This window comes from Phyllobates terribilis, unplaced genomic scaffold (genome assembly GCF_046119375.1).
Source record: "Phyllobates terribilis strain yellow unplaced genomic scaffold, ASM4611937v1 Scaffold_259__1_contigs__length_2703414, whole genome shotgun sequence".
Taxonomy (NCBI): domain Eukaryota; kingdom Metazoa; phylum Chordata; class Amphibia; order Anura; family Dendrobatidae; genus Phyllobates; species Phyllobates terribilis.
In genome coordinates, this window is record NW_027363019.1 from 838,886 (window position 1) to 863,926 (window position 25,041).

The window sequence follows — 25,041 nt, forward strand, 5'->3', positions numbered from 1 at the left end:
TTTGGAGAACTTGGTCATTTGATACATAAAGAGTTCATCCATATCTTCAGCTTGCCCAGGTGGCCTGTAGTAAATGCCTACAATGGTGTCCTTTTCGTTGTTCTCTCCTTGTATTCTTACCCAAACAGTTTCCACAGAACTCCCAGTCTCTGAAGCTTCAATCTCTGTGCAGATATTTGCTTTTCTAACATACAATGCGACACCTCCTCCTCGTTTATCAAGTCTGTTTCTTGCAAATAAGTTGTATCCTTCTAGCCTTGTATTCCAATCATGTGTATCGTCCCACCAAGTTTCAGTGATTCCAATGACATCATATTCCTTTTCCTGCATTAGTAGTTCCAATTCTCCTTGTTTGTTGCCCATGCTTTGTGCACTTGTATAAAAACATTTTAGTTTGTGATTGGTTTCTCTTCCTCCCATATTTTTATTATTTAGATTTTTTGTCTTTGTTCTTCCTTTCCACTTCCAGTAGCAGAGATCTCAATAGTATGTGTCAGCTGTATATCCTTTTCTGGCCTTTTGCTTCCTTTCCCACATTGTTCTAGTTTAAAGCTCTCCTGATGAGTGTAGCAAGGCGACTTCCAAATACATGTTTTCCAGTCTTCGTAAGGTGCAGCCCATCTCTAGCAAGTAGTCCATCATATAGGTAATTCATTCCGTGATCCAGAAATCCAAATCCTTGTTGACGGCACCATTCACGTAGCCAGTTGTTCACCTGTAGAATCTTATTCCACCTCATTGTTCCCTGGCCATCCACTGGGAGGATGGATGAGAAGACCACCTGCGCTCCCATTTCTTTCACTTTCTTGCCTAAGTCTTCAAAGTCACTGCAGATGGTTTCCAGGTCCTTTCTTGCGGTGTCATTTGTCCCCACATGTATTAGCAGGAATGGGTAGTGATCTGTAGGTTTGAAGAGTCTTGATATCCTGTCAGACACATCTTTAATTTTTGCTCCTGGAAGACAGCACATTTCTCTTGAGGTTATGTCTGGTCTGCAGATAGCGGCCTCTGTTCCTTTCAACAGAGAATCCCCCATGACCACCACTCTCCGTTTTTTCTTCACAACATTTTTCTTTCTCCATCCAGGAGGATTCTGAGGGCTTACAAGGTTATTCATTGTGAGCAAAGTCTTATCTTGCTGTATTTCTTCGTGGTTCTCCTGCGTGAGAGCCTGGTACTGGTTCCTGAGCAGTATGGGTGCTGACTGCCTCTCGATCCTCCTGCTTCTCTGGGTCACATGCTTCCATTCCTCTGTTTCGCCAGGTGCAGTTCGAATTTCTTCTCTTTCGATATCATGAAGAGATAATTCTGCTCTATCTAAGAACTCTTCACCTTCCTTAATGATTTTCAAGGTAGTTAACCTCTCTTCTAGATTTCGCAACTTTTCCTCCAACAGGGACACAAGCTTGCATTTCTGGCATGTGAAGTTTGGCTTTTCCACTGGCAAGTCTGTGAACATGTAGCAGGATATGCAGCTCACCAAATGGCTCCTGGACTCTTCCATGTTCTTATTGTTGATATGTTATGAAAACAGTGAAAAACGCTCCAAAATTCGGTTCACCAATGTCCTCTTTTTAGCTCCAATGGCCAAAATCCAGTGTTCTAGGAGCGAGGGTCCGGCCGCTCGCAAGCTTACAATCTACAAGGGAATGGGGGGACACAATTGGTGCAAAGTGCTTGTTATTTCAGGTCTGGCAATTATAATAAATAGGAATTTTCATATAAAGCTGTGTAACGGGTCGGGGAGGCGGAACCTCTGAGCTACTATACAAGGGGGTGGTCCTTGTAAGGGAGCGGGTGGCGACCAGGGTAGACGGGCAGGCAATCACAGCAGGTGACCGGGACAGTCTCTGAATGAACGGACAGGAGGTCACAGCAAGTGACCGGGGCAGTCTCTGGATGAACGGGCAGGAGGTCACGGCAAGTGACCGGGGCAGTCTCTGGATGAACGGGCAGGAGGTCACGGCAAGTGACCGGGGCAGTCTCTGGGTAAAGGATTGGTACGACCTGTGGCGGCAGATGATAGACGTGAGCTCCCAGGTGAGCAAGCGAGAGTCTCTGGATAAACGGGTGGTCACAGCATGTGACGGCGGAGCCTCCGGGAAGACCAACAGACAGGTAGCAGATGAGCGCTCCCAGGTGAGCGGGCAGGAGTCTCTGGACAGGCGGGTGGTCACAGCACGTGACGACAGAGCCTCCTGGTAGGCTAGCAGACAGGCAGCAGATGAGCGCTCCCAGGTGAGCGGGCAAGCTGGTCCTTAGACAGACTGACAGGAGTTGGAAGGCAGACCGTTGGACCTCAGGCAAGCAGGCAGGTAGAAGATGTGCGCTCCCAGGTGAGCGGGCAAGCTGGTCCTTAGACAGACTGACAGGAGTTGGAAGGCAGACCGTCAGACCTCAGGCTAGCAGGCAGGTAGCAGGATATCAGGCAGGAATTAGACAGCAGACTGGCAGGAATCTGGCAGGTATCTGGCAGGTAACTGGCAACGGGACCTGAGGGCTGAAGCAGAGTAGTGAACAGTGCTACAACATTGCTCGGGCCCCTCCATTTTGGAGGAGGTGCCTTTTATATGGGAGGTCCTCCGGCAATTGGCCGGGGACTCCTTAGGACGGCGCGCGCGGTCCCTTTAAGAGAGGGGGAGCGCGCGCACGCCCTAAGCACACTGCCGGGGAAGGAGCGCGTGCCGGAAGCAGCGGGGAGAGAAGCGCTGGAGGACGCCGCGCCAGGAGCGGGGAGGTGAGAGGGACGGCGTCTCTGCCTAGAACGGGGCAGAGACGCCGATGCTACAGTACCCCCCCCTTTAGGCCCCCTCTTTTTTTGGCCAGAAAGAAATTTCTCAAGGAGAAGCGGGGCGTTGATGTTCTCCCTGGGTTCCCAAGTTCTCTCCTCAGGACCAAACCCCTTCCAATCTACCAAAAAAAAGTTTTTTCCTCTTACCCTCTTGGAGGCCAGAATACTCTCTACCTCAAAGATGTCATCAGCGGAAACAGGAGCAGGAGGGGCACCTGGATTTTTGGAAAAAAAGTTAAAGACAACGGATTTGAGGAGAGATACGTGGAAGGAGTTGGGGATCCGTAGGGTGGCCGGGAGTTTTAATTTGTAGGCCACAGGGTTAATTTGCCTGAGGACTTCGAAGGGGCCGATGAATCGAGGACCCAACTTGTAGGAGGGTACTTTGAGCCGCACATGTTTGGATGAGAGCCAAACCTTGTCTCCCGGACGGAATTGGGGCGGATCCAGACGTCTCTTATCAGCATATCTCTTCATCCGCTCAGAGGAGAGAAGAAGAGCGGACCTGGTGCTCTCCCAAATAGTAGAAAATTCGCTGACAAGAGACTCCGCAGCAGGGTTGTCCACAGAAACGGAGACAGGAAGTGGAATCCGGGGATGTTGGCCACCGACTATAAAGAACGTGGATTTGGAAGAGGACTCGCTCTCATGGTTGTTATAAGAGAACTCGGCCCATGGTAGGAGATCCACCGAGTCCGAGTGGTGAGCATCAACGAAGTGCCGGAGGTAGCTGGTCAAGATCTGATTGATCCGCTCCACTTGACCATTGGACTGAGGGTGGTAAGCGGAGGAGAAATCCAGGGTAATGTCCAGCAGCTTACATGTGGCTCTCCAGAAGCGAGAGGTGAACTGAACCCCACGATCCGACACGATGTGGAGGGGCAGACCATGGAGACGGAAGATGTGGCGGATAAAGTCTTTAGCCAGCTCGGGTGCAGACGGAAGACCAGGCAGGGGAATGAAGTGGGCCATCTTAGAAAAACGGTCAGCAACCCAAATGACAGTACAACCGGCAGAAACTGGAAGGTCGGTGATAAAGTCCATAGCGATGTGTTGCCAAGGAGCAGCAGGTACGGGAAGGGGCAGGAGATGGCCGGCAGGTAGATGTCGGGGAACTTTGTTACGGGCACAGGATGAACAGGCCTCGACGAAGTCTACCACGTCCTTACGCAGGGTAGGCCACCAGTAATGCCGGGTAATGAGTTGGAAGGTCTTCTTTTGGCCAGCATGGCCAGCTAGTTTAGAAGAATGTCCCCAGCGAAGAACCCTCTCCCGATCTGGCACAGCTACGAACGTCTTACCGGGTGGAAGACGAGTCAGATCCAAGGGGGCCACATTCATCACCTTGGAGGAGTCGATGATGTGCGTAGGTTCCTCCTCTTGATCGGAGGACAGGAAGGACCGGGACAAGGCATCAGCTTTGACGTTCTTGTCCGCCGGATGGAAATGAAGAATGAAGTCGAAGCGGGCAAAAAACAACGACCACCGGGCCTGGCGAGGATTGAGTCTCTGGGCATTTTGGAGATATGCCAGGTTTTTGTGATCCGTGTAGATAATTACCGGGTAGAGAGCCCCTTCAAGCAGATAGCGCCACTCTCCCAGTGCCAATTTGATGGCTAGCAATTCACGGTCTCCTATGAAGTAGTTGCGCTCCGACGAGGAGAAGATTTTGGAGAAGAAGCCGCACGTTACCATTCTCCCGGTAGAAGACTTCTGGGTGAGCACCGCTCCGGCTCCGGAGGAGGAGGCATCAACCTCCAGGTAGAATTGTTTATTACAGTCCGGACGGTGCAGGACGGGAGCAGAGGCGAAGGCTTTCTTTAGGGAAAGGAAGGCCTCCTCGGCTTCAGGCGACCATGTCCTGGGGTTAGCCCCCTTACGGGTAAGTGCAGATATGGGAGCAGTCCGAGACGAGAAGTGTGGGATGAAAAGACGATAGTAATTAGCGAAGCCCAGGAATCGCTGTATCGCCTTCAAACCTTCAGGACGAGGCCATTTTAGAACGGAAGAGAGCTTCTCGGGATCCATTTGCAGACCTGTTTGGGAGATGACATAGCCCAAGAATGGAAGGGAGGTCTGATCGAAGAGGCACTTCTCGTATTTGGCATAAAGGTGGTTCTGCCGAAGCCTAAGCAGGACCTGACGAACATCCCTCCGGTGTGTGGGGAGATCCGGAGAGAAGACCAAGATATCGTCCAGGTATACCACTACGAAGGAGTACAGGAGGCATCACAAGGTACTCGTAGTGGCCGTCCCGGGTATTGAATGCCGTCTTCCACTCGTCTCCTTGACGGATACGGACCAGATTATACGCTCCTCGTAGATCCAGCTTGGAGAAGATCCTGGCGGTCCCTTTAAGAGAGGGGGAGCGCGCGCGCGCCCTAAGCACACTGCCGGGGAAGGAGCGCGTGCCGGAAGCAGCGGGGAGAGAAGCGCTGGAGGACGCCGTGCCAGGAGCGGGGAGGTGAGAGGGACGGCGTCTCTGCCTAGAACGGGGCAGAGACGCCGATGCTACAAGCTGCATGATCCGGTCATCAGCCCATATGTATAAGTGCAATAATCAAGTATCAAGTGCAGTTATCGTGTGCATGGAGGGTGTGGAGACAGATGAAAAGTAGGGAACAGATTCTGAATAATATTTAGAAGGAGGGGACAGGGGAAAGTTAATTTACTGAGTAGTTAAGGTGGTAGGCTTGTTTAAAGAGATGGGTTTTTAAAGCGCGCTTGAAGACATGGGGGCTAGGCATCAGTCGGATCGTCTGGGGTAGAGCATTCCAGAGAACTGGCGCAGTACAAGAGAAGTCTTGGAGATGGAGGTGCGAGGTTCAGATTATGAGGGATGTTAGTCTTAGGTCATTTGTAGAACAGAGGGCACGTGTAGGGCGATAGGCAGAGATGAGAGAAGAGATATAAGGCAGTACAGAACTGTGGAGAGCTTTATGGGTGAGAGCGATGAGTTTATATTGGACCCTGTAGCGAATGGGCAACCAGTGTAATGACTGGCACACGATGGAGGCATCGGGGAAGCGGCTGGACAGAAATACGACCCCGGCTGTCACAGTCAGGACGGATTGGAGAGGAGAAAGTTTGGTAAGCGGAAGACCAATCAGAAGAGAGTTGCAGTAGTCCAAACGAGAGTAAATAAGAGTGACAGTAAGAGTTTTAGCAGTTTCAAAAGTGAGAAAAGGTCGGATTCTGGAGATGTTTTTAAGATGCAGGTGACAAGAGTGAGTGAGTGATCGGATATAGGGAGTAAAGGAAAGGTTAGTGTCGAATATGACCCCAAGGCAGCGGCCGTGCTGCTTGGAAGTTAGGGTTGAACCATCCAAGGTAATTTCGATGTTAGGTAGAGTTGGGTTAGTAGAGGGGAGAAACACAAGAAGTTCAGTTTTAAAGAGATTCAGTTTAAGATAGAGGGAGGACATGATGTTAGAGACAGCAGACAGACAGTCCTTGGTATTTTGTATTAGGGTAGGGGTGATGTAAGGGGAAGAACTGTATTATTGGGTGTTCTAAGCATAGAGATGATACTGAAACCCAAATCTGCTGATTGTTTGTCCAATAGGGGCAGTGTATAGAGAGAAGAGGAGGGGGCCTAGGACTGAGCCCTGCGGATCCCGATAGTAAGGGGACGAGGAGAGGAAGAGGAGCCGGCAAAAGATACAGTGAAGGAGCGGTCAGAGAGGTAGGAGAACCAGGAGAGAACGGTTTCCTTGAGGCCTATAGAGCGGAGCATAGTAAGGATTTGCTGGTGATCCACAGTGTCAAATGCGGCAGAGAGATCCAGGAGAATCAGCAGGGAGCAGTGACCTTTGGATTTAGCTGTTAGTAGATCATTAGAGACTTTAGTGAGGGCAGTTTCAGTGGAGTGTAAGGAGCTGAAACCAGATTGTAAAGGGTCGAGGAGTTATCTGAGAGATAGCGGATTAGACGGGAGTGGACCAAGTGTTCCAGGAGTTTAGGGATGTAAGGAAGATTAGAGACAGGTCTGTAGTTAGCAGTGCAGTTCTGGTCCAGGGATGGCTTTTTAAGTAAAGGGGTTATGATGGCATGTTTAAATGAGGAGGGAAAGATACCTGAAGAAAGAGAGAGGTTAAATATTTTAGTCAGGTGAGTGTTGACCACCGGTGAGAGAGACTGCAGGAGATGTGAAGGAATGGGGTCACTGTTGCTGGTTGTAGGTCGAGAAGAAATGAGAAGCTGGGTAACTTCTTCTTCTGTAACAGGCTCAAAGATGGCTAGTGAGCTTGAAGTGCGGCAGGGAAGGGGATTCAGGCACTGAGGAGATTGGGCTGAGATGTCCTGATGGATGTGGTTGATTTTTTTTCTAGGAAATAAGTGGCCAGATCCTCCCCGCTGAGGTTGGTGCTGGGGGCCTGTGCATTAGGTTTCAGGAGGGAGTTTAAGGTTTCAAAAAGTCGTTTTGGATTGTTGGGCAGTGAAGTGATGAGGGTGGTGAAATAGGATTGTTTGGCCAGATAAAGGGCAGAGTTATAGGTTTTGAGCATGAATTTATAGTGGATGAAGTCCTCTGCTAAAAGAGATTTTCTCCACTGCCGCTCAGCGCACCTAGAGCAACGCTGAAGAAAACGTGTTTGCATTGTGTGCCAGGGCTGCCGTTGTCTGTGTCGGGTCTTTATGCATGTAGAAGGTGCTGCTTCATCTAGGGCGCTCTTCAGTGTATTATTGTAGTGTGACAATGCTAAGTCCGGACAGGAGAGGGAGGAGATGGGGGCTGAAGATGTGTGGAGATTGTCCATAAGCTGCTGGGTATTAATGGCACGTGTATTCCTAGAAGTGTGGTAAGTGGGGGTGTCCCGGGTGAGGAGACAGTTCTTGACAGAGAAGGAAAGAAGGTTGTGGTCCGAGAGCTGGAGAGGGGAGTTAGTAAAGTCATGCAGCGAGCATAGACAGGAGAAAACCAGGTCCAGAGTATTCCCATCTTCATGTGTAGGAGAGTTAGTAACCTATGAGAGGCAGATTGGGAGAGGAGATCATTGATGGGGATGTTAAAGTCTCCCATGATGAGGGTGGGGATGTCACAGGATAGAAAGTGAGGAAGCCAGGTGGCAAAGTGATCCAGGAACTGGCGGGAGGAGCCTGTACGGCGATACACAACCGCCACTCACAGGGAGAAGGGTTTGAAGAGTCCTGACGTTGTGGATTTCAAAGGAAGGAAACATAAGTGAGGGAACCGGGGTGGGGGTGACCTGGAAAGCATATTGTGGTGAAAGGAGCAAACCAACACCTCCACCCTGTCTATTCTCAGGTATGGCTGTATGTGAAAATTTCAGCCCACCAAATGAGAGAGCAGCAGCTGCGGTGGTGTCTGAATGCTGGGTCCAGATTTTTGTAATAGCCAGAAGGTTTAGGGAATTGCTGAGGAAAAAATCGTGAATGTAAGTTAGTTTGTTACACACAGACCGTGCGTTCCAGAGAGCACAATGAAAGCAATAGGAGAGGGCAAGCACTGAATGTTACTAAGATTAGCAGGGTTTCTATATGCAGCTGGAGGAGAGTATATGCTAGTGCAGGTAGGCCCAGGGTTGGGGGAGATGTCGCCAGCGACTAGGAGAAGGAGAAAAAAGAGAAAGAGCAGGTGGTGCAATGATTTGTATGAACGTTTTGAGTGCTGTATGGAGGTAGTGGATGGTTTGGAGTGGGTGAGAAATATCAGTAGAGCCTCAGAGTTATACATGAGAGAGGGGAGAAGGGAGGGGTGGATATGGAGAGAGTGCACAGAATGTGTTAAAGGGTGGGCAAGATGTGAGAAAGCAGAAGTTAAAACAAGTAAGAGGCAGATTGCTATGACTAATGCATAATGCAATACAACTGACCAAGAAGCAGCATGTTTGTATGACTATCTCATGCACCTTACCTGTCTTCTGCCCTGTCCAACTGCCATTGTATAACTGCTTATTAAAAGCACTTTAAGCTATTGCACTTAGTCTGTTGCACGTGTGCTATCCTGAGCCAGAGCTGAATATATATGAATTGAAATGTCTGCTAACATGCAGCACCTAATCTAATACTCTATACATACTCACCCTATAACTAACACATCAGACATTAGGTCATATACACACTCATATATAAACACAGGGTACAGCAATATGTGCAGAAAGAGGGAAGAGGCGCATGACCGTCCTGGTCACCCTCTTACACATTTCCCCCCCCCGTGATATTAATATCTCACTCCTCTGCTACGTGTTATCTCTTCTGAAATCTGCATTGTATCTCCATGTTACTTGCAATGCTCTGCAGCTAATCACTGGTATATACACTGCTCAAAAAAGTAAAGGGAACACTTAAACCACAGAATATAACTCCAAGTGAATCAAACTTCTGTGAAATCAAACTGTCCACTTAGGAAGCAGCACTGATTGACAATCAATTTCACATGCTGTTGTGCAAATGGAATAGACAATAGATGGAAATTATTGGCAATTATCAAGACACCCTCAATAAAGGAGTGGTTCTGCAGGTGGGGACCACAGGCCACATCTCAGTACCAATGCTTTCTGGCTGATGTTTTGGTCACTTTTGAACGTGTAAACCTGCCGCCGTTTCACTCGAGTGCGCCAGTTACGTTGCTTTCACCAGCCTTTGTTGCGCCTTCACCCAGGCTTGCATTGTACAGAGCCTCCTGCTCTGCAGCTTAGCAAACAAACCACTGACACACCCAAAGCTTTGCTGAAGGTTTTTTAATGGATTCTGTGGCCATGAGCCACTTGTAAGACTCGGCAGGAGGGAGTGGACCGCCCCACTGCCACCTGCAGATCACTCCCAAAATAAAAGCCCACGCTGGGTTTTCTTGAATCCAACTTGGTCAAATAGTTTGACCAAGTCCAAACTTTCCTTTTATTTTGCTCTGCAGCCACAGGTGTTTCTGTGACTCCAGTGCCCTCCAGCGGGTTCAATGTGCCTCTATGAGCATCCTAGGGGTATACATACCGTCCCCCGCATATAATTCCCCTCACTGCCTCACTACTGTAATACAGAGATAAAAACCTGTGATCCCAATGTATTACCTGTGACAATACAGCTTTTCTTCTCAGTTATTCCAGACGATTAGATTTGTTAAATCAAGAGAAATGGCATTTATAGAAGGGCCGGATGATTTTCTCACAGTGAATGTCATTGTAGGTTAAAATAATTGAAAAAGAATGTAGAACTTGTGGAGACCGGTTGGACTTGATGGACCTGAGTCTTATTTAAACCTATATAACTATGTATTCATGGGGTTAATCACAAAGGTCAGAGTTTAAGCGCCGATCGCTGCCGTTACAGGTAGATGCTGGATATTGGGAAGGGATTAAATACTTTATAGGAAAATGTATATTTTATTAGAACAGATGTTTTTCGGTCATCCATTCTGAAAATAACTATAAAGTGAAGACCCCGATGGGCTCATACTGGGACCCCCTCACATAGACTCCTCGGGTGCTATTATTTTCAACAATAAAGAGGTTAAATAGCCGGAGGTTTACTTATTTCTAGTTCTCAGAAGGAAAAAAACTCCTCAGATGACCCCCCATGGGGAATCGGCATCTGTCCCTTATTCATTATCCTGTGACTATGACATAAATCTGTGTTGGGAGTCCTCCTATAATCCATGTGGTGACGGCTCGGAGGACCTGCTTCTCCCGCTGCTCAGTGACTGCGCATTGTTTAACCTCCTTGTGGCAATTTCAAAGAAGAAACCGAATAAACAGCATGTGCAGCAATAAAGGCCCCCCTAAACCCCTAATTAATACTTGGCAGAAAAACAAGAACATCTTCCAGCGGTAGCCAAAAATATAAAAAGCAAAGTTTATTGATCACATTAGAAACTGTAGTAGCAAGTCACCAAAAGAGATCCATAGATATTCTATTCTATTTTCTGCTGTTTGTCTCCACGTCCGAGACTGGGACGGCTCCGCGCGCTGCCTTACAGATGAAGACTGCTAATCAACGTTGGGTGAGCTGACTATTCCTTTACCCCATTCCCCTCTGTTCTTCAAGTAATTAATACTTGGTTGCACACCCTTTGGCATTGCTGACAGCCTCCACACGTTTCTTGTAGTCATCTATAAGCTTCTTGCACTTCTCAGCTGGGATTTTCTCCCACTCTTCCTTTGGAGTTTGTTCGAGCTCTTGAATGTTTCCAGGGTTCTTTTTCCCAACGGCAGATTTCAGCTCACCCCAAAGATTTTCAGTGGGATTGAGGTCTGGACTCATTGCTGGCCATTATAAAACAGTCCATGTTTTTTCTTTTTCAACCATTCCTGTGTACTTTTGGATGTGTGCTTTGGGTCATTGTCTTGCTGGAGGACCCATGATCTTTGACTCAAACTAAATTTTCTTTCACTGGGTAGGAGATTTCGCTCTAAAACCTCTTGATAATTCTCTGATTTCATGATTCCTGTGATATGGTCAAGCCCTCCAGTACCAGATGCTGCAATGAAACCCCACAGCGTTGTGGATACTCCACCATGCTTAAGTGTTGGTAAGGTTTTCTTTCCTTATATAACCTTCATTGCGCCGTCTGTAAACAAACTGTTGCTTTGCATTGTCAAAAAGCTCTATTTTTGTTTCATCTGTCCACAGAAAATTTTCCCAGAAGGATTGAGGCTTGTCAAGGTACTCTTTGGCAAAGATCAGTCGTTCCTTTTTATGTCTTTTATTCAGCAATGGTTTCTTCCTTGGCCTTCGGACATAAAGCTCTGCTTGGTTTAGTGTGTGGCGTATGGTACTTGTTGAAACCATGACCCCAGACTATTCCAGGTTGGCCTTCAGGTCTTTGGATGTTTGACGTGATGTTTTTTTTCCACTATTTCCACCAATCTTCGAAGACCTCTTTTGCCAATTTTCCTCTTTCCAGGAAGGTTCTTGACTGTTCCATGCTTGGCAAAGTTATTAATGACATTGCGCACTGTTGAAACTGGGATACCAAGGTTTTTGGAGATGGCCTTCTACTCTTTGGAAGTCTTGTGCTTGCTAATAGAAGTTCTGATGTCCTCAAGCAGCTCCTTTGTCTAATCCATTGTGACAAAGGAACGGGGCCTACCATGTGGCTTTTTAAAACATTGAAGTCATCATTCATTGGCTAATTCTTGTCACATGGGCACTGACAATCACAGGAGAATCTATTTTGTGATACCACAGGCGAGTCAAAATGTGTTTCCATACTAAATTAAGGTAAAGGTGGAAATACCAGTGACACAGAAAGCTTTAGATTTTTCTATTTTTCCCTCCCATTGTTTTTTGTTTTAAATTATCATTTGCTCTTTTGTATTTAACATGAGTCTCTATACAAAAAAACTGTTATATTTTATTAATTTTTTTCAGGAGATATTCCACATTATGTATTTAAAGCGCACCTGTCAGCAGGATTGTGCTTAGTAAACTACATAGACTTGTCAGGTAGGCGACATTACACTGATTAAAATGATACCTTTTTTGATGAAATCTGTCCTGTGGTTCTTGTGTAATCTTTACTTTCAGTTTGGAGATAATGATATGCCCGTGCTCCAGGGCGACCTGTGGGGGGCGCTCTATCTGGGCTCTGATTGCATATTCACCTGTATGCTCTTATGGCAGCTCACTGTGCCTTCACTGACCAGCCTCCTATTTTACCTAGCCACGCACTACTAGATGCATTATATAAAATATGAGGCAGGTCAGTGAACGATAAGTGAGCTGTCATAAGAGCATACAGATGAATATGTAAGCAGAAACCCAGATAGAGCGCCCCCCATAGGCTGCCCCGGAGCACGAGCATATCATTATTTCCAAACTGAAAGTAAAGATTACACAAGAACCACAAGACGGATTTCATCAACCAAGGTATTCGCTGTCTAGCACTCTGAAAATGGTGGAGGCCCACAAAGCAGGAGAAGGCTATGAGCAAAGAGTTTTCAAGTTGCCCTTTCCTCGGTTCAAAATGTAATAAAGAAATGGCAGTTAACAGAAACAGTGGAGGGCAAGATAAGGTCTGGAAGACCAAGCAAATTTTCAGTAGGATTGCTAGAGAGGCAAATCAGAAACCCCGCCTGACTGCAAAAGACCTTCAGAAAGATTTAGCAGACTCTGGAGTTGTGGTACATTGTTGTACTGTTCAGAGACACCTGCACAAATATGGCCTTCATGGAAGAGTCATCAGAAGAAAACCTCTCCTGCGACCTCACCATGAAATTCAGCGTCAGAAGTATGTAAAAGTACATCTAAGAAGGTCTGATGCATTTTGGAAACAAGTCTTGTGGACCGATGAGGTTAAAATAGAGCAATGATCAAAGTTGTGTGGAGAAAAAAAGAGCACAGAATTTTAGGAAAAGAACATCTCGCCAACCATTAAGCATGGTGGTGGATCAATCCTGCTTTGGGGTTGTGTTGCAGCCAATGGCACAGGGAACGGGTAGAGGGAAGAATGGATTCCATGAAATTTCAGCAAATTCTTGATACAAACATAACACCATCTGCAAAAAAGCTGGAGGTGAAAAGAGGATGGCAAATGATAATGATACTAAACACACGTCAAAAGGCGCAAGCTGAAGGTTTTACAATGGCCCTCATAGTCCCCTGATTTGAACATCATTGAAAATCTGTGGCTAGACCTCAAAATAGCAGACGATGCAAGACGACCCAAGAATCTCACAGAACTGGAAGAATTCTCCAAAGAAGAATGAATGAATGAAAATCCCTCAAACAAGAATTGAAAGACTATTGTCTGGCTACAAAAAGCATTTACAAGCTGTGATACTTTCAAAAGGGGGCGCTACTAGCTACTAACCTTGCCGGGTGCCAAAACTTTTGCATTTGCCCATTTTCCCTTATTGAATTTTTTTTTTAAATGTAAAAGATGAAAATATATATAATTTATTATTTATTGTTTTGCCTAAAATACAAAGGAAATGTCATCTGTAACTTTAGGCCGTTTATTTCATCTTCAACTTAACTGTTCACAATAACAGTAATTTTGACCAATGGTGCCCAAACTTTTACATGTAACTGTATTCTGTCACTATGTGTTTCCTACAGATGGACTCATGGAAAGAAATCCACCAGAGAGATGTCCCCGTCCTCTGTATCCCCAGGACTGTCCAGAGGAGAATCACAACATCCCGGAGAGTCATCAGGTAGACGGTGCTGATCCCTGTACCGGATCTGTATATGGGGGGACATTTCTGATCGAGGTCATAGATGTCACAGATTTTGGTGGTTTCTTGTATTGTGCTGATTGTTACATCTGATATATCAGGAGGAAGATCTGACTAAAAATAAAGTGAAGGACGAGACAGAAGAAGCGATGACGAGGAGGGATCAGCCGTGTGTGAGTGACGGGAAGGAGGAGATTTCGGTAGATGTTTCCACAGGTGTGTAATAATGACCGGCGTGTGATGATGATGACTGGCGTATGACGATGATGATTGGCATGTGACTATGATTAGCGTCGTGTGATGATGATGATTGGCATGTGACTATGATTAGTGGCGTGTGATGATGATGACTGGCGTATGACGATGATGATTGGCATGTGACTATGATTAGTGACGTGTGATGATGATGACTGGCGTATGACGATGATGATTGGCATGTGACTATGATTAGCGGCATGTGACTATGATTAGCGGCGTATGATGATGATGATTGGCATGTGACTATGATTAGCGGCGTGTGATGATGATGACTGGCGTATGACGATGATTGGCATGTGACTATGATTAGCGGCGTGTGATGATGATGACTGGCGTAGGACGATGATGATTGGCATGTGACTATGATTAGTGACGTGTGATGATGATGACTGGCGTATGACGATGATGATTGGCATGTGACTATGATTAGTGGCGTGTGATGATGATGACTGGCGTATGACGATGATGATTGGCATGTGACTATGATTAGTGACGTGTGATGATGATGACTGGCGTATGACGATGATGATTGGCATGTGACTATGATTAGTGACGTGTGATGATGATGACTGGCGTATGACGATGATGATTGGCATGTGACTATGATTAGCGGCGTGTGATGATGATGATTGGCTTGTGACTATGATTAGCAGCGCCTGACGATGACCGGTGTGTGATATTGTATGAGGTCTCCGGTGCAGTGAAGCTTTATCCGCTGTCCACATCACAGCAGAAGCGTCCGGTGATGGCGCGGCTGCTGTTGTACAGAGTCCGGTTGCGCACCGATGAATAACTGGGCCGCATTCACACCTCTTAATGATTTAAGAAGTACATTTTTAATTTTCCTAATTGTGTTTTTTTTATATTACTTCCATCTTTTATTTTCATATTGTTCTTACACAAGTCTCATGCTGCCATATAAATGACTGAGCTTGCGATTCGGACAGAACCCCGGGGGAAGATTCCGTATAATGAGGCGCTGTGGACGCCGTCTGGCCTATGATCCAGTTATGTCCATCTTTTTCAGCGTGCATAAAAGCGCAGTCGACCAGAGGCTAGACGGAGTCCGGTGTAACTCTGCTGCCTCATTATTCTGAATGGATCCCTCGGGGGTGTCATCTGAATCATGTATTTTGTAGATTTAGATGGAAACCCCGATGTACAGTGGGTGCGGAAAGTATTCAGACACCTTTAAATGTTTCACTCTTTGTTTTATTGCAGCTATTCGGTAAGTTCTAAAAAGTTCATTTTTTTTTCTCATTAATGTCCACTCTGCACCCCATCTTGACTGAAAAAAACAAGAAATGTAGAATTTTTTGCAAATTTATTAAAAAAGAAAAACTGAAATATCACATGGTCATAAGTATTCAGACCCTTTGCTCAGTATTGAGTAGAAGCACCCTTTTGAGCTAGTACAGCCATGAGTCTTCTTGGGAATGATGCAACAAGTTTTTCACTACTGGATTTGGGGATCCTCTTCCATTCTTCCTTGCAGATCCTCTCCAGTTCCATCAGGTTGGATGGTGAACGTTGGTGGACAGACATTTTCAGGTCTCTCCAGAGATGCTCAATTGGGTTTAGGTCAGGACTCTGGCTGGGCCAGTCAAGAATGGTCACAGAGTTGTTCTGAAGCCACTCCTTTTGTCATTTTAGCTGTGTGCTTAGGGTCACTGTCTTGTTGGAAGGTGAACCTTCGGCCAAGTCTGAGATCCAGAGCACTCTAGAAGAGGTTTTCATCCAGGATATCTCTGTACTTGGCTACATTCATGTTTCCTTCATTTGCAACCAGTCATCCTGTCCGTGCAGCTGAAAAATACCCCCATAGCATGATGCTGCCACCACCATGTTTCACTGTAGGGATTGTATTGGGCAGGTCATGAGCAGTGCCTGGTTTTCTCCACACATACCGGTTAGAATTATCACCAAAAAGTTCTATCTTCGTCTCATCAGACCAGAGAATCTTATTTCTCATAGTCTGGGAGTCCTTCATGTGTTTTTCAGCAAACTCTATGCGGGCTTTCATATGTCTTGCACTGAGTAGATCCTTCCATCTGGCCACTCTGCCATAAAGGCCCGACTGGTGGAAGGCTGCAGTGATCTTTGACTTTTGTGAGCTTTCTCCCTTCTCCCTACTGCATCTCTGGAGCTCAGCCACAGTGATCTTGGGGTTTTTCTTTACCTCTCCTACCAAGGCTCTTCTCCCACGATTGCTCAGTTTGGCTGGACGGCCAGGTCTAGGAAGACTTCTGGTGGCCACAAACTTCTTCCATTTAAGGATTATGAAGGCCACTGTGCTCTTAGGAACCTTGAGTAATGCAGAAATTCTTTTGTAACCTTGGCCAGATCTGTGCCTTTCCACAATTCTGTCTCTGAGCTCCTTGGGCAGTTCCTTTGAGCTCATGATTCTCATTTGGTCTGACATGCACTGTGAGCCGTGAGGTCTTATATAGACAGGTGTGTGTCTTTCCAAATCAAGTCCTATAAGTTTAATTAAACACAGCTGGACTCCAATGAAGGAGTAGAACCATCTCAAGGAGGATCACAAGGAAATGGACAGCATGTGACTTAAATATGAGTGTCTGAGCAAAGGGTCTGAATACTTATGACCATGTGATATTTCAGTTTTTCTTTTTTAATAAATTTGCAAAATTGTCTGCATTTCTGCTTTTTTTCAGTCAAGATGGGGTGCAGAGTGTACTTTAATGAGAAAAATAAATGAACCTTTTAGAATTTAACAAATGGCTGCTATGAAACAAAGTGCAAAATGTAAAGGGGTCTGAATACTTCCCGTACCCACTGTAAGTGTTCAGCGTACAGCACAGGATAAATATGATCCAAAATGTTCTGTACCCCAAAATGCCACCATTAAGAGCTTCTACTCAACCCACAAAAAACAAGTCCGCACTCAGGTTCATCATCTGTAAACCGTAATATAGGGGGTGTCCATATCACTGGTAGCACAAAGGCTCTGGAAAAGTGACTTGGCTCCCACTTAAAGAAATCCAGTGACATCTGCGCTCCCAAATCCAAATACCCCCTCCTCCTGGGCCCCACAGTGTGCAGTTACCATCCACATGTTTGGCATTACTGTAGCGGGGAGAGACAATTTATTTCTCCAGAAAGCACTAGCTGGGAATCATGTACTGGGCGCTACAACGTAAGGGCACTACAATGTACCGGACACTACAATGTACTGGCCACTATAAGGGAATATTTGCATTTTCACTTCACAACATCCATTACTGTTCGTTTCTGGAAAGCACCCATGGAGTCAAATTCATCACTACACCTGTAGATACATTTCCATAGGGTGTAATTTCCAAACTAGTGTCACTTGAGGGGGGATTCTGCTCTTCTGCCACTTAGGGGCTTTGTATATGGAGTCTGCAAACTGTTCTACTAACATTTGTTCTCCAAGAGTCAAATAGCGCTCCTTCCCTCCCGAGTCTCGCCATGTGGCTAAGCAGTACAGTACAGACACATATGGGGTATTGCCCCGTTCAGCAGAAATTGTATAACAAATTATGTGGTCATTTTTACCCAGTTTCCCTTGTGAAAATGTAAAATCTGGGGCTAAAATAATATTATAGTGGTAAAAATTTAATTTTTTTTTTCTTCACCGTTCAATTGTATAACATTTTGTGAATCACAATTACCTTGTATTCATTGGGAAAGTGCGCGGTGGATGCTGGGTGTGACGCGCGGGGAAACCCCACACACAGCCCAGCATCCACCACGGGGATCGCATCACCGAGTCACGCCTCACTTGACGTGACATCAGGGGAAGCAAGAGCCGGCTGAGGCCGGGGGTCGCGTGATGCCTATAAGTGGCCAGCGATAGCGCCGCTCGCAGCCAATAAAGACAAAGCAAGGTAATTAAAAGAAATCTTCTCTCAACGGGTTAATTACATTGGGGGCATTTTTAATAGTAGTTGACAACTTCTTTAATTGCGTGGACACTTTTCTATACTGAGGGCAAGATAAGGAGCTTGAGAGAGTGAAATGGCACTGGAGGTACATTAAGGGAACCGGTCATCAGTAATTACCACTTAAAGAACTATTTGCTGTCTAATCTCTGCCACCCCTGACTTGTGCCAATGTCACCAGATTATAAGTGTCATTCACTTTACCCCTCATTGTGTTAATGTTATGGCATGTAGTTGTCCTCCTTATTACCGGTACTTTCACTGACGAGGGTCTTCATTGTGAGATCCAGAAAATACATTCAGAAATCTCTTTTGTGTTGTTGAAAAAATCACATCTAATCTATCTTTCCTCCTTACAGGAAATCCTTGTGAGAATAACGGTTTAGCACTAAATTGTAAAAAAGAAGATATCATGAAGCACTCTAATGGAGGAAACCTCATCACCCTTCCTGCACCTCCTGGACTTCACAGCGCTTCACTTTCTTATAATCCTCCTGATCATGAGGAATCATCTCCTGAGCAATCTCTCATTATTACCAAAAGTCCAGGGGGCAAAGTGGATTCAAGATTTCAGTGTGACAAGCAATTTACAAAAAGCTCAGATTTTTTAACACACAGAAAACACAAAGGTAAAAAGCCATACTCCTGTTCAGAATGTGGGAAATGCTTTACATATAAATCAAGATTTGTTATACATGAGAGAATTCACACAGGAGAAAAAACATTTTCATGTTCGGAATGTGGGAAGTCCTTTAAACATAAAGGGGATCTTATTACACATCAGAGAATTCATACAGGAGAGAAGCCATATTCATGTTCGGAATGTGGGAAATGTTTTGGAAGTAAATCAGACCTTGTTGCACATCAAAGAATTCACACAGGAGAAAAAACTTTTTCATGTTTACAATGTAGAAGGTGCTTTCCAGATAAATCACAGCTTGTTATACATCAGAGAATTCACACAGGAGAGAAGCCATATTCATGTTCAGAATGTGGGAAGTGTTTTAGTTATAAATCAGATCTTGTTAAACATCACAGAATTCACACAGGAGAAAAGCCGTATTCATGTCCAGAATGTGGGAAATGCTTTACAGAGAAATCAAAACTTGTGATACATGAGAAAATTCACACTGGAGAGCAGCCTTATTCATGTTCAGAATGCGGGAAATCTTTTATGCTTAAATCAAATCTTTCTGCTCATAAGAGAATTCGTACAGGAGGAAAGCCATTTTCTTGTTCAGAATGTGCGAAATGTTTTAAAAGTAAATCAGACCTGGTTTTACATCAAAGAAATCACACCGGGGAGAAACCGTTTTCATGTTTACAATGTGAAAAATGCTTTACAGGTAAATCAGAGTTTGTTAAACATCAGAGAACTCACACAGGAGAGAAGCCGTATTCATGTTCAGAATGTGGAAAGTCGTTCACGAATAACTGGAGTCTTATTACACATCAGAGAATTCACACAGGAGAGAAGCCATATTCATGTTCAGAATGTGGGAAGTCCTTTACAGATAAAAGGAATCTTATTCCACATCAGCGAATTCACACAGGAGAGAAGCCATATTCGTGTTCAGAATGTGGGAAATGCTTTACAAATAAAGGGAATCTTATTAGACATCAGAGAAATCACACAGGAGAAAAAACATTTTCATGTTCACTATGTGAGAAGTCCTTCACAAATAAAGGGCATCTTAGTAGACATCAGAGCATTCATACTGGAAAGTCGCCATATTCATGCTCAGAATGTGGGAAGTGTTTTAGTTATAAATCACATCTTGTTAAACATCACAGAATTCACACAGGAGAGAAGCCGTATTCATGTCCAGAATGTGGGAAATCTTTTATACATAAATCACACCTTGTAAAACATGAGAGAAGTCATACGGGAAAGAAACTGTAATTATGTTCACTGTGTTTTATAAAGTTTAATAAACATTGTCCAGCATAAATGAGTACACCCCCTTTGATGAGTAAGATTTTGTTTAATAGCTCACTGAACACAAGATCAATTTCTACAATTTTGTCAACACTAAGTTTCATAGAACATTTTTTTGTAATCAAAACATGAAAGTAATAATATAACTCTCATTACAAAATCTTCAGTTTTACTCAAATTAGTTGATGCAAAAATGAGTACACCCCACATCAAAAGCTACTACATCTATTATTTTGTATGGCCTCCATAATTTTAAAGGACGGCACCAAGTTTTCTAGGCCTGGAATGAACAAGTTAGTGACAATACTACATCTATCTTTTATCTCTCTTTCGATAACGAGCTCTTAGAGCCTGGATGCTGGATGGAGCGATGACAACTTGTCTCTTCAGAATCCCCCATAGGTGTTTGGTTGGGTTCAGATCAGGAGACACTTGGCCACAGAATCACTGTCACCCTGTTCTTCAGAAATGCAACAGTGGCCTACCAAGGGAACAGAGTGATGGCAGCATCTTTTCTGTCACTATAGAGCAGAACATCTGTGAATTCAAGATACCATCAATGAAATGTAGCCCCTCATGCAGCCGCACATAAGGACACGGCCACCACCAGGTCTCACTGTAGACACCATGCATTCTCATTGTATTCCTCTCCTCTTCAATGTTATACAGTTTTGAAGCCATCAGTTCCAAAAACCTTTATCTTGGTCTGATCACTCCAGAGTATAAAGTCCCAGGAGTCTTCATATGTTTCCGCATGTGTCCTGGCAGATTGTAGGGCGGCTTTTTTGTGCATGGGATTTAGGAGAGGCTTTCTATGTGGACAACACCCATGTCTGCCATTCCTCTATAGAAAACATTGTCTGCTTTCAACTCATCTTTCATGAAAAATCACAGTTGGGAAGGAATGGACGGGACAAAGAAAGTTACTGATAATCCAGCACTTGTTTTCCGGTGTGAATAAAACCAAAAACTTTTATTGAAGAATCCAAATTAAAATAATGGAAACATTAAAAAACAGATAGGAGCAAAACATCTCTGCGTTTCTACCTGGCATTTGTGTTCAGTTCTTCTTCATGACATAATAAATCACCAGTAACCGGCTTCTTATACACATCATAGTGTCTAATGCACAGCGGAGACCCCCAGCCCCAAATGGATGTGTGCAAGTATGTCTACATTACCCCTATGGATGATCATATGTCCACAACAAAAAGCATCCGTGCAATACAAGAATGAAGTGTCTGCATCTATAATGTGTATATTATGTATAATTACTATAAAAGAGGAAAAAACACAATTCAGTAAATGGATACAAGGTCTGAAGGAAGCTTCATATCACTGGGGAATCTGGAGGCCAATTCCAGAATCCACAAGGCTTCTCGGGGGTGTACTTTTTATACCAATCTCCCCCCTTAGCTGGTCTGGTGACATATTCAATACCCACAACTGTAAAGTGATTAATTCCTATTGTGTTGTATGAGATGTTGTGATGCTGCAGATGTATTACGTGTTGTGGGGCCAAGAATGTCCCTAACGTGTCCCCCAATGCGGTGACGTAAGGGTCTGACCGTGCCCCCCACATATTGCAGCAGACAAGCTTCACATTGTATGGTGTCAATGACGTGTGGAGCTACAACTAATGAGATGTCGGATATTATAGGGTTTATTATGGTTAGTAGATGCAGACATTTTTGCTTTGTGCACAGACTTGCACAAACCACATTTATTTCTCCCACATTCAATGAAACCTTTGGTGTTTGTCCTCCACGTGTCAGTTGTCTTTCTTGTTGCTGGATCCTTGTCAGTGTATAACATAGGTAAATGTTTTCTGGTAATATTCACTATATTATAGGAATCTTCTCTGCAGCCAGTATTGAATGTAACTCTAGACTGATGGATGTTTCCTTCTTTGTGAGTTTTCGGTAATGTATGAAATATTGGACATTGTGGGTGATTTTCCTTTAATCGTTGTATTTGTTTGGCATTAAGTACAGCCGATACCAAACCCTCCTCCAAAAGACAATGTAAGGGGGTATTGTATGAATTAGTAGGATCTCCATCTAGAGTGCGGCATATATTAGTATCGTCATCCATGTTCATAACCTCCGGCTCATACAACCCACTATCCAGAGCTGTGATCGAGCCCCCTTTATCTGCAGCTCTAATGACTTTATTAGGGCTGTGCTCAGGGCCGTATCTGGCATTCATGCTGCCCTAGGCACTTTAAGTGGTCACGCCCCCTACTGGTAATTCATACTAAAAGTGCTCATACCCTTTAGGCCCCCTTCACACGTACCGGAGATACACACGTACACCCATTATAATCTATAGGCTGCGCACATGGTCACACGGACCGGACATGTCCGTTTTTTGCCGGCAGCTCGGACGTCAGTACGTCCTGCACACAGATGACATAAAGTGTGACATCCGCACACACGTCTGTGTGACACGTGCCGGAAGAGAGTGCAGAATAGAAATGACAGATATTTAGGTGTTAGATGTGCAAAGATCGAGATAGATGATAGATATCCGTGAGATATATAATTAGTGCCCTGTGTGTGGTGTTTACTGTACTTGTGTTTAGCTAATAAATTAAAAAGAGATGTGGAGTCCTCCCTATTTTTGATAACCAGTAAAGGTAAAGCAGACAGCTGTGAGCGGTTATTATCAGGGTGGGAAGGTCCTCGGTTACTGGGCCCTTCCCAGCCTAAAAATACCAGCCCTCAGCCGCCTCAGAAATGGCGCACCAATTCAGGTGCTTCGCACGGCTCTTCACGATTGCCCTGGTGCGGTGGCAATCGGGGTAATGGTGGTTAGGGTTGATGACAGCTGTGATTTGTCATACAATACAGCTGTCTTCAAGCCCTCAGGTTAGTAATGGAGGGGGAAAGGAAAGAGATCCCGGCACTCACCTGTAGTCAATCATTTATTCCACATCCACAAATCTGCAAAACGTTTCAGCTCCTTCAGAGATTTTGTCAATTGTGGCCAATCACATAGAAATACAACATTTATATAGAAAAAAACAAGGAAATGACATCACAATGAAATAAAAAATGAAGAAAACTACAAACATTCATATAATCATATTAGTCTCATTATATAAAATATACACTGCTCAAAAAAATAAAGGGAACACTTACACAACAGAATATAACTCCAAGTGAATCAAACTTCTGTGAAATCAAACTGTCCACTTAGGAAGCAACACTGATTGACAATCAATTTCACATGCTGTTGTGCAAATGGAATAGACAATAGATGGAAATTATTGGCAATTATCAAGATACACTCAATAAAGGAGTGGTTCTGCAGGTGGGGACCACAGACCACATCTCAGTACCAATGCTTTCTGGCTGATGTTTTGGTTACTTTTGAATGTTGGTTGGGTTTTCACACTCATGGTAGCATGAGACGGACTCTACAAGCCACAGAAGTTGCTCAGGTCGTGCAGCTCATCCAGGATGGCACATCAATGCGAGCTGTGGCAAGAAGGTTTGCTGTGTCTGTCAGCGTAGTGTCCAGAGGCTGGAGACGCTACCAGGAGTCAGGCCAGTACACCAGGAGACGTGGAGGGGGCCATAGGAGGGCAACAACCCAGCAGCAGGACCGCTACCTCCGCCTTTGTGCAAGGAGGAACAGGAGGAGCACTGCCAGTGGCCTGCAAAATGACCTCCAGCAGGCCACAAATGTGCATGTGTCTGCACAAACAGAATCCGACTCCATGAGGATGGTATGAGGGCCCAACGTCCACAGATGGGGTTGTGCTCACAGCCCAACACCGTGCAAGACGCTTGGCATTTGCCACAGAACACCAGGATTGGCAAAGTCGCCACTGGCGCCGTGTGCTCTTCACAGATGAAAGCAGGTTCACACTGAGCACATGTGACAAAGTCTGGAGACGCTGTGGAGCGATCTGCCTGCAACATCCTTCAGCATGACCGATTTGGCAGTGGGTCAGTAATGGTGTGGGGTGGCATTTCTTTGGAGGGTCGCACAGCCCTCCATGTGCTCGCCAGAGGTAGCCATTAGGTACCGAGATGAGATCCTCAAACCCCTTGAGAGACCATATGCTGGTGCGGTTGGCCCTGGGTTCCTCCTAATGCAGGGCAATGCCAGACCTCATGTGGCTGGAGTGTGTCAGCAGTTCCTGCAAGATGAAGGCATTGAAGCTATGGACTGGCCCGCCCGTTCCCCAGACCTGAATCCGATTGAGCACATCTGGGACATCATGTCTCGCTCCATCCACCATCGTCACGTTGCACCACAGACTGTCCAGGAGTTGGCGGATGCTTTAGTCCAGGTCTGGGAGGAGATCCCACAGGAGACCATCCGCAACCTCATCAGGAGCATGCCCAGATGTTGTAGGCAGGTCATACAGGCATGTGGAGGCCACACACAATACTGAGCCTCATCAGGAGCATGCCCAGGCGTTGTAGGGAGGTCATACAGGCACGTGGAGGCCACACACAATACTCAGACTCATCAGGAGCATGCCCAGGCGTTGTAGGGAGGTCATACAGGCACGTGGAGGCCACACACAATACTCAGCCTCATCAGGAGCATGCCTAGGTGTTGTAGGGAGGTCATACAGGCACGTGGAGGCCACACACAATACTCAGCCGCATCAGTAGCATGCCCAGGTGTTGTAGGGAGGTCATACAGGCACGTGGAGGCCACACACAATACTGAGCCGCGTTTTGACTTGTTTTAAGGACATTACATCACAGTTGGATCAGCCTGTAGTGTGTTTTTCCACTTTAATTTTGGGGGTGACTCCAAATCCAGGCCTCCATTGGTTAATAAATGTGATTTCCATTGTTGATTTTTGTGTGATTTTGTTGTCAGCACATTCAACTTTGTACAGAACAAAGTATTTAATGAGAATATTTCATTCATTCAGATCTAGGATGTGTTAATTCAGTGTTCCCTTTATTTTTGAGCAGTGTATATACACAAAAATGAAAAAACGTCCATAACAAAATATAT

The 25,041-nt window shown here is 45.2% G+C and overlaps 1 protein-coding gene across 1 annotated transcript in view; it reads left to right on the top strand.

Annotated features, from left to right (window-relative positions):
- LOC141219270 (uncharacterized) overlaps nt 1–20,654 on the top strand; it is a 47,508-nt gene extending 26,854 nt beyond the window's left edge. The window contains exons 4-6 of the mRNA XM_073666045.1: nt 13,811–13,908; nt 14,031–14,145; nt 18,473–20,654. Coding sequence (XP_073522146.1) covers nt 13,811–13,908; nt 14,031–14,145; nt 18,473–20,016 — 1,757 coding nt within the window. The 3' untranslated portion in view covers nt 20,017–20,654. The remainder of the gene's footprint in view (nt 1–13,810; nt 13,909–14,030; nt 14,146–18,472) is intronic.
- The last annotated feature ends 4,387 nt before the right edge of the window (nt 20,655–25,041 follow it).